Here is a 10,317-nt window from a genome sequence, read left to right as displayed (position 1 = left end):
TGCAAATACTTTTTTTTGTAAAGACTTTTAGTATCGGGAAAGTTATTCACAAAAAAAGCACTGAGCAGCTTATACAGTATTTGTCAGCGTATACACCCTCCGTGGACTGTGGCGTAATGGCTACTTCTGTATAAAAAACACACACACAACACAAACATATACACTGCAGCAATATATTTTATATTGTAAAAATTTTCTCATAATAATTGATTTCACAATTAGTTGTTTCAAATTACATCATCTAGATGTGTTCATTGATTACAATATCATTTAATTTTAATCATGAGAGATCTGCTCTTCCTGCATAATTCATGCTTTATTGTTATATTCCAGCTGTTTTAACCAAATCACTTATTAGGAACATAAAGCAAATACAGTATGTACAATGTTATTTCACACCAAGGGTTAAATCACATATTCTGCAAATGAAACATTGTCCTGTTCATTATTGCCATAATAATAAGTGCCATCCCAGAATGCTCTTTTGCCCCTCCCAGGCCATTTATTGCCTTAACACACATAGATAAGGGTAGTGCAATTAATCTAATTGATCAAGATTTAGAGTTTTGGACTGAATTGACAACTCCAAAATTCTATTATGCATATTTAATGCATACTGTATATGAAACAACAGACTATACCTATAATTAAGATACCATACCCATTATTTGCTGAGAAATGTTTTGATTATAGAAAATTGGTTGGTCACATTGGTTCTATTACATTATTTTAGAAACAAACAGTCCTGGTAGAGCCAAAACATGGAAATGAAATGATTCATTATCCAGTCCTTAACAAATTAAACTGAGATAAAAACTTGGCTATACTAAATATGCTAGAGCTGTTACACCATAGCTGAGAACTACAATCATTCAGTGAAATCTCAGAAAACAAGGGTTAAGTGTAGCACCAGAAAAATTGAAAGTAATATACTACAACAATTTCACCATCATTCATCAAAAAACAACATGAAGAGAAGAGTCCCAAATGTCTCTTTCTATAATATCCACTAGAGGGCAGCATTTAGCGCTTATCTAACTCCTGCGCATTACTACCGTAGTTAGTATGGTGTGTGGATTCATTCATTTCATTTCCAAGGCAAAATGACAATTCGGGGTTTTTTTAATGCATACATTAAAAAACAGACTGTAATTTATTTAAATTATGTGAAATAAATGTGTGAATTATAGCAGTTTGTGAAGAAATACATATATTGACATTGCATAATATATGGATTCATTTTGACAATGGAATAAAGGCTTGAAGGTACTAGTTAATTACTAACTAGTTAACTACTAACTAGGTAATAGTTAAATGAGCTAAATAAAGTTGATAAATGATCTAAATTAAAATATGTAACATTTATTAACAAACACACACACACACACACACACACACACACACACACACACACACACACACACACACACACACACACACACACACACACACACAAACACACACACAATACCATGGTATAGAGTAGATTTTGAGGTTTTATGAATTTATCATTTTGCATTAAATTATATGTAGTAAATGAATTAATTTAGACTTTTTTTTCTGTCTTTTAGTTGTGGAACAAATTAGGGCCAAACAGCACTCCCATCACACAGGCCAAGACAAAAAGCATCCAAAATATTACAACCAACATCTGGACACACATCAGATTCTTTCTCCTCCTAAACCCCACTGGACCTGCTAAGGACTCTGGGGTGCCTGAGCCCTCAGCCATCTGCTCCACCCGTAAGCTCACTGTAGGTAAAATAATAAACCGGGCATCCCGTGACTCCAGAGACAGGATCACCCTTTGAGTGACAGTACCCATTCGGGTGGAGACTGACACAGGCAGGCGAAAAGTTACAGGAGGTAGCTGTGCAAGGATACGGGAGTTGCATGGGAGGGAGTGTGTATCACCACTTTCTAGTGGGGTGGAGTGGCGGCACAAGGGACAGGAGATGGATGCAGGGCTATTGGGATCGGGTGGGTGGAGAGGGGACAGCTGGATATTATGAAGGCATTCTGTGCAGAAAACATGTAGGCATTCCAGCATACGTGGGAGTTTGCAATCCTGATCATATTCCTGGTAGCACACGGGGCATTCCAACTCTGGGGAGTCCCCACTGGCAGCGATTTCCTCTTTAGGAGATGTTGTAACTTGTACTGGGGCCACTGACATGGAGGTTAATGGTAGGTGGTAGACTTCTAAGATTGAGATCTATAGTGTGATTTGGGATCCTAAAAGGAATCCTGTCTGAAAAATAGAGCTGTAAAGAAGAGGATTGTTAGTGTACTGTCAAAAGCCATATATTCGTATTGCCATACACTCATATAGTTGTATAAAGTTTCACAGCCATGAAAGGTCTAAAAAATGTGTGGCTTTATAATTATCCTCATGGAGCACTGCGGCTGAGAAACAGGAAACAATCATTCAACCAAATACAAATAAATACACTGTTTCCTGTCAGAAAGTGTTTCAATAGTGCAAAATAAGCAAGTTGGAAACAACTTCCTCATAAGTATTGGCTATGGCGTGTGCTGACTGGACCAAACATGATTACAGTGGGTGTCATAACTCTAACCACAAACTATCCCTCTTTTAATGTCTGCTGTTGAAAATACCTGACACTGCATTCTGCAATGTATTGTGTGAAAAAAATTGCTAGTCAGAAGTATGTTTGTGTGTATGTGTGTGTATGTTGAGAAGATGACTGCTCACTGTAGAGAGACATATAGATATATTAGGACAGGTTCCAACTAAACACACTACACAAACATACATTATATTCTCTGGAGTAATGTTCATTGTTGCATGTAGTCTGTTTCTGTTTTAAACTCACAATCCCAAACCTCAATTCACTTCGGCACTACCAGAGCAACCATCGCTCAGACCAAGAGCTACCTAGCGGTATCGATCCCTATAGAGTAAGTGCGACTAAAGCTTGCAGTTGTGTTCAACAGCAGTTTCATGTGGATGAATCTATACTCTATTCCAGTCAACAAAATTGTACTAAATTTCTAAAACTTTCTTTTCCATCCTGTAATTAGAACACAAAAATATAAATTGGCAGAAGAACAGCCTCTGCTACAATACTTTTTAGGAATAGTCATTCAAGACAGTGTATAGCAAGCTGCAGACAGAAGAGACAGCAGGGATACTTTGTGGAGATATAGATAGGAAATTAAATCTAAGTGGGTAAGTTGATCAAAATCATAACCAAAGCCAGCTGATCACATATTAATTTGTGAAAGAAAGTAAATTTACCTGTTTGAAGAATTACTAGTGCTATTTAATTACTAGTTTTCCAGCAAAGCCTTGTGTCTCTTCTTGTTTTTGAGCACGATGTCCATTTTACACGGCACATTAAAAGAAAAGATTTACACAGCCTTCAATGTCACCTCTGTCAAGCCTCATGCTTCTATGAACACGTACGTTTTAGAAAATATTTAAGCTGATTCTCTTCCCCTCTCTTTAATTCCCTAGGTCCATTGTCTTGTGTCCTACCATGGGGGTGGGTTTCCCTGACATTTATTACCTAGAGATGGTTTGGTTTCTAGGAGAGGGAAAAGAGTGATGAAGTTAACATACAGTTCTCATTATCATATGACAGGATTGTGATTTAAATTTTTATTGTACATGGCATCTATTCCTATATGTCAAATATGCTATTTATCCAAGAAAACTATAAATAGCATAGTACCAACAGGAAAAAGGTTATTGTGTTTGGGTAAACATTATAAAAACAGTTAACAAATTCATGTGTTTTCCACTAGGTTGGTTAGCATTTCAGCTGCCAAGAGATTGTACAGTAAGTCATGAGGACTCAAATACATCTTCATTTTTTCACCCCCTCTTTTTTCTTAGGAGCGAGAGTAGCAAAGCGTGACATCTCCACTCGTGTTGACCAAGTCAAAACAGGCACTTTAGACCTCAAGTGCTTCCACTTCTTAGAACCTGTAGCAACATGTTCAACAAATGATCACACATTAACAGCTTGTGGCTTGCAGTATTGAACAAGTATTGAAATCTGAATCTGAAATGTAATAGTACATGTTTATTGGAACAAAAAGATTTTATAATATATTAGATATTCTCAATTTTCATATAAATTAAGTTGCAATTCTGTGTAGTTAATGCCCAAAATACACAATTTACATCAATAGGCTTTTTTTCACTTTCACTTCCTGAAGAATGAGGTCATACATATTTCAGACAAAGGCCGTCTGCAGTGCCAAAAGGGTTGTAAAAACCCAGCCAGTTAGATCCAGAAATTACCGTCAGCGTCAAACAGACATGCGTGGGAGGACAAGAAAGACACTGGTACTGTAAATGTAGGGAAGTCAGCGTATGGTAGAAAGACAGAGCTATTAGTTGCAATGTTAGGACATGTGTAGGCAACTTTGTTTGTAAATCAGTTTGATGTAGGGTTACAGTAAAAAGTAAGTAAACAATAACTACAGTATCATATTTCCTCCATGAACCATATTTTGCCTCCATATTTCCAGTCACCCCCACCAAAAAAAAGACTGTGGTGAGTTAGAAAGTCAATTTCTAAAGAATACTTGATCTAAAAAGTAGTGAAACTACAAGCTTGGCCCAACGGAGCACTGTTTTAGGAACAGTTAATTGATATTACTTTTTAATACACATATATGATTTAGAGGGGTACGGTGGCTTAGTGGTTAGCACGTTTGCCTCATACCACCAGGGTTGGGAGTTTGATTCCCGCCTCAGCCTTGTGTGTGTGGAGTTTGCATATTCTCCCCGTGCCTCGGGGGTTTCCTCTGTGTACTCCGGTTTCCTCCCTCGGTTGAAAGACATGCATGATAGGTTGATTGGCATCTCTGGAAAATTGTCCGTAGTGTGTGATTGCGTGAGTGAATGAGAGAGTATGTGTGTGTGTGCCCTGCGATGGGTTGGCACTCCGTCCAGGGTGTATCCTGCCTTGATGCCCAATGACGCCTGAGATAGGCACAGGCTCCCCGTGACCCAAGAAATTCGGATAAGCAGTAGAAAATGAATGAATAAATGAATATATGATTTAACTAGTATTCAATTCAATTCAAGTTTATTTGTATAGCGCTTTTTACAGTTGACATTGACTCAAAGTGGCTTTAAAGAACATAAATATAGAACAAAGGTTAATATAAAGAATAATAAAGATTAATAGAATACAAAATTCAAGATTAATATTAGAAGTATTTAAATGTTTATGTATTTATCCCAATGAGCAAGTCTGAGGTGACTCAGTCAGCAGTGCCAAGGAAAAACTCCCTAGAATGGAAGGAAGAAACCTTGAGAGGAACCAGACTCAAAGGGGAAAAGTAGTAGTAGTAGTAGTATTGCCTGATCTAATACACCTACAAATAAGAAACTCGTAGATATCCTTGTCCTCGTAGATATCTGGTATTTCTTGGCCAGATTAACCAGAAGCAACTAAACATTTATGGTGCTTGTGTGGCACTTTTTTGTATGATTAACAAAACACAAATAGAGAGATGACCAAATTGAAGTTGCATTGATTTTGAACACTAGGCCAAACATGTACTGCCCATAATGAACCATTGATTTTATTGAGTCACAATTCAAATGTTAAGTTATAACTTTAGAATAGCTGCATGTACCCAAAATTGTTCATTTACATTTACATCGAGGGTTAAGGGCCTTGCTCAGGGGCCCAGCAGTGGCAGCTTGGACCTGGGATCGAACTCAACCTTCTGATTGGTAGCCCAACACCTGAACCACTAGTCTACCACATATTCAAAAGCCTATTTTAAGGCAATAAATTACTTTTAAAAGTTGAAGCCGTAGACTACAAATGTAAAAAGGTAAAAATCCAAGTTATCCAAAGTGGCTTGAACCCAAAATAGCGTGAATATTCCATACAATATATTTATTTGTAAGTCTGGGCGGCCGAAATGAGTCACTACTCAGGAAAAAAACTTTAGTTATGACAAAGCTTCTGGCCATTGTGCACGTGCTTCACGAGGCATAAGATAACGAGAGCTTATGACGTCACAGTGTTTGCTTGGATTGTTTGTGTATTTCTTTTCCTTTTTGAGACTTCCGCCGACATACGCACGCTGCTTTTGTTTGGGGCCGCCTATAAAATAGGTCATCTCTCCACCAGGAAAGGGTTTCCTTCATCAGATTCGTCAAGGCTTCTCCATTAGATCCAACTAAGAAGTTAAGCACACGACGACATGCTGTCCGAGCTCGAGTGCGGGATCTGTTACCGGCTTTTTGACACTGGCCGTCGCTGTCCACTCCAGCTGGACTGTAAACACTGCTTTTGTGAAACTTGCTTACTGACGCTCGCGTGTCAAAGCGAACCGATTCAGTCTCGGATCATCTGCGCCTTCTGCCGACACACCACACTTCTGAACGAGGAGAGACTGAGAGACAACCTCCAGGTCTCCGAGGACATTTGGGTTCGTCTGGAAGCGGATGGTGTCCCCGAGGAAACTGCGACTGACGCTGAGGATGACGAAGAGAAAAGGACCGAGACATCCAGTCAGTCTAAAGATCACTTACCTACGACTCCAAGAGGACGAGTGTGGAAGTCGTTCAAGCGTCTTTTCAAGAAACTTAAAAGACCGAATCAGCAAGGTGAGGAATTTTTTTTTTTTTATCTTTCCTTACAGAGCATCATGTTATATTTGTGACAGAGTTGTTTCATATTTAGACACAGGGCTGTTCAATCTTATCCGGAAAGACAAGTTGTGTTAGCAGGTGATCATGCAGCAGCCACACCTGGATTCACCTGATTTATCATTTCATCTTAGCTTTCGATAGAATCAGGTGTGGCTCCTGCTTGGTGAAATAAAAACCTGAATCCTCACTGGTCCTTTCCAAATAATATTAGACACCCCCCACCGCAGCTTACATGTTTCCCCTGCTCTAACACCCCCACTTCTAGTGTTCCAGGTATAGAGTTCGGAACTGGTGTCTTTGCTAATTATAACTCAGATTTGATTTCACGAGTTCACTTCAGAATCAACAAGCACTCAATTTGTGTGTTGTTTCTTTAGGCTGTTTTACCAATGCTGAAATGAGGGATCTGGCCCTGATGGCTTGCTACATGATGTAAAAAACTGATGAACTGGACCTATTGGATGTAGTCCAATGAAGAGTTGGTGAATGGATCATTCATTTCAGAGCCTTCTGAAAATCTCAGACTCTTTCCCCAGCATGCTGCCAGGAGAGAAGGGAATCAGCCATAAGCAGACTTCAATAAACAAAAGAGTTGAACCAAGGGTGCATCATATTCCTGTTGAACATTTTACCTATTACATTTTTCAATACTGTGAAAAGCAGCTACCACTGTTTATATCTATATACTGGACTGCCGTTCACTTGCACTCTGACTCTGTCAAGTACTTTATACAAATTTTTTTAATTCTAAAAAGTGTTAAGCTTAACTTGGCTTCTTGTAAATAGTCATCTGTATTTATTATGCTATTGTAATACATTTTATATTGTTTAATTTTGAATAAAGATTTTTTAATTTTAAATCTTAAATCTTACATTTTAAACAAGATTTTTTTAACTAACTTTCCATGCAGAAAGGGTGTATGTATTTAAAATGTAGGTTAAGATTGAATTAATAAAAACATAGTCACTGTATTTGCACGGATATTGGAGCGGTCTGATTGTTTCATCCTTTCATTCATTTTCTACCACTTATCCGAACTTCTCGGGTCACGGGGAGCCTGTGCCTATCTCAGGCATCATAGGGCATCCAGGCAGGATACACCCTGGACGGAGTGCCAACCCATCACAGGGCACACACACTCTCATTCACTCACACACTCACACACTAAGGACAATTTTCCAGAGATGCCAATCAACCTACCATGCATGTCTTTGGACCGGGGGAGGAAACCGGAGTACCCGGAGGAACACACACACAAAGCGGAGTCGGGAATCGAACCCCCAACCCTGGCAGTGGGCAAACGTGCTAACCACTAAGCCGCCGCCGCCGCCACCCCCCCCCCCCCCCCGTTTCATCCACATCTACGAAATGGTTTGATCTGAATAAGTAAGTTGAAAGTCTAAAGGTGCCATGATGAGAATCTGTGTTCTGGATTTCCATAATTTTATTAGCAGCTAACAGAAACCATGCAGCTAAAAGTAACGTGTATATACACTTGCCATGAAATGTACAATTTTATTAAGTAAAGAACATCTGGTAGCATCATCTTGTAAGAACATGTTTTACCCCAAACAACAAATATAACCCTATACAGAAAACAGTCATGAATGTGACAAAGCCAATAATGCACATGTTAAAAGAGGCCTTTCCATTTCACTTCTGTTTGCCAGTTGTAGCCTGTTATGTGAGTTCTTGTTACCATTGGATGGCACTTGGATATTGTTTTAACAAGAAGATTTCTCAGCTGGTGAATTTCAAACAAAATTAAAATGTGCACAAATATATTTGTGTATCATTGATACTGAGATTAGGTACAGAAACAAAGATCTTTTTTTATGTTTGTCTGGCAGTCTGTGATTTATGAGACATTTTGTGGGAAATATTTTGCTTAAAATCAATCAATAAGCTTTGTCCAAGATATTCTATAAAAAATCCAGTTGCCAGAGGGAGAGCTTTTAATTATTGCTGATCTTAAGTCTTGGGCACAGCATTATGTGCTTTTAAAGTAATCTTACAAAGAATGAGAACTGTATATGTTTCTGTATATTTCTCAAAAGAGCACATCTTAAGTATATGAATCCAGGTGATGTAAAGAGTTTTTAAAAATCAGCATTATCAGATAGAAGCATGATGCACAAAAGGAAAGAAAAAAATCCTACAGTTGAACAGAATTCCTGTAACATTGATTCATCCAGCTGGCACCATTCCTAACCTGTCAGCACTGAGGTCACATATTTAGAAAGTGCGAGTGTTTAATCTGTGTCTAAAATCTGTATAGCACTCCTTTTTCCTTTATTTCTGCTATGAAAAGCTTTTCAGCATAAAATCATTCTCTAATGTCTTCAGGATTTTTTTGGCTCTGCATGCTACAAACAGGATTCAATAACATCATTTCATGACCAATACAATGGCCATGTTACTGATTATGGTGCACTGGACCACAAAGTGGCTGATTTAACAATAGCAGTTTTCTCTAAAAGTATCACATGATAAATGAAACAAGTATCAACTCCTTTACAAATTTTGACCTCATCTGTGTCAGCAGTTCTCTTTAAACATACTGAGAATATTAACAGCTGTTTCAAAAGACTCCTTGTCTCAGCACTGCCTTTAAAGCAAGCAACATCTTTCAGTATAGAGAATAATGACTATTTATCTGTGTCATGTATCAGGAATTTTCCTCTAACCAGGAACAACATCCAGGCCAGACACTGTTCTTTGATTGTGTAATAAAATACATTTTAAGTGTTATAAACTTTATATGGATTATGCCTATCCAAATAAGGGTCTGTATACATTTGTGTTTGACAAGACACATATCTCCAAACATTTAAGATTAAAACAAATTAATAGCAAATACTAACATTATTCGTCTACCTTGAATTCTACCTTGGCTGGTATCCTTGTGTCAATATTTTCAAAAGGCCTTGACAGAATATACCACTAACTTGGACGTAGACTGCATTGCAGGATCCACACCTGCTTTTACTTGTATAATCAGTTTGTCTTAGTCTCCAAACTGCTATCTTTAATTTGATTGCAGTAAAATCTGCAGCCACACTAGCTCTTTGTGGATAAGACCAAAGAAAGCACAGATACTATATGGTACAGATATAATTCAGCACAGATGTCTTGAACAGTAATGATTTTAATGTTTTAATGGATCCATTACTTCAGCACCAAGCAATGCTGAAAGCATGCTGTCACCAGAGTCATCATTAATCCTAAAAGCCTGCTAAAAAGGTACGGATTAATCTGACAGTAATTTATCCTATGCTAATAAATACATATCACATAATGTGGCACTTGTTTAACAGTTGAAGGTTACCTGAGAGTCCTGAAGGCCAGAGCATCAAATTCAGTCATTCATAAACTGTTAATGTACAAATATAAAATTATGCAAACATGCAAGCAAACAGTATATATATATAATTGCTATTCATAGCAATAGGATTCACAGCTACTTGTGAGTTGACTTTTAGAGCTATTGTGCACTATTTTTATAGAGAAATTTTGTTTTTCTTTCGCAGTATTTTTTTTTTTTTCAAAATTTCTTAAACTGAAATGACAATACTTATACTTTTAAAAGACTTGAAATAAACGTTTTTAAAAGGACAAAGCTTCCGATTTGTCTGTGTGGATAACCAGAGAGCACACACATATG

At 37.8% G+C, this 10,317-nt stretch overlaps 2 protein-coding genes across 2 annotated transcripts; one reads left to right on the top strand and one right to left on the bottom strand.

Moving 5' to 3' along the window:
* Nucleotides 1-159: 159 nt before the first annotated feature.
* Nucleotides 160-3,446, bottom strand: si:ch73-335l21.2 (RING finger domain-containing protein). The gene is made up of 2 exons (XM_027165048.2): nucleotides 3,263-3,446; nucleotides 160-2,264 (listed from the first exon to the last, which is right to left on the bottom strand). Exon 2 carries the CDS (start codon nucleotides 2,174-2,176, stop codon nucleotides 1,568-1,570), a length of 609 nt encoding a protein of 202 aa, XP_027020849.1. The 5' UTR covers nucleotides 2,177-2,264; nucleotides 3,263-3,446; the 3' UTR covers nucleotides 160-1,567.
* Nucleotides 3,447-6,098: 2,652 nt separating this feature from the next.
* si:ch73-335l21.4 (E3 ubiquitin-protein ligase-like) lies at nucleotides 6,099-7,634 on the top strand. Its single transcript, XM_027165051.2, has 2 exons — nucleotides 6,099-6,607; nucleotides 7,030-7,634. The coding sequence occupies exons 1-2, from the start codon at nucleotides 6,202-6,204 to the stop codon at nucleotides 7,086-7,088; spliced, it is 465 nt and encodes a 154-aa protein (XP_027020852.1). The 5' UTR covers nucleotides 6,099-6,201; the 3' UTR covers nucleotides 7,089-7,634.
* Nucleotides 7,635-10,317: the final 2,683 nt, after the last annotated feature.

Source organism: Tachysurus fulvidraco, chromosome 1, assembly GCF_022655615.1.
Source record: "Tachysurus fulvidraco isolate hzauxx_2018 chromosome 1, HZAU_PFXX_2.0, whole genome shotgun sequence".
NCBI lineage: Eukaryota > Metazoa > Chordata > Actinopteri > Siluriformes > Bagridae > Tachysurus > Tachysurus fulvidraco.
The sequence above is the reverse complement of the archived record's forward strand: the minus strand, read 5'-3'. Positions and strand labels throughout refer to the sequence as shown.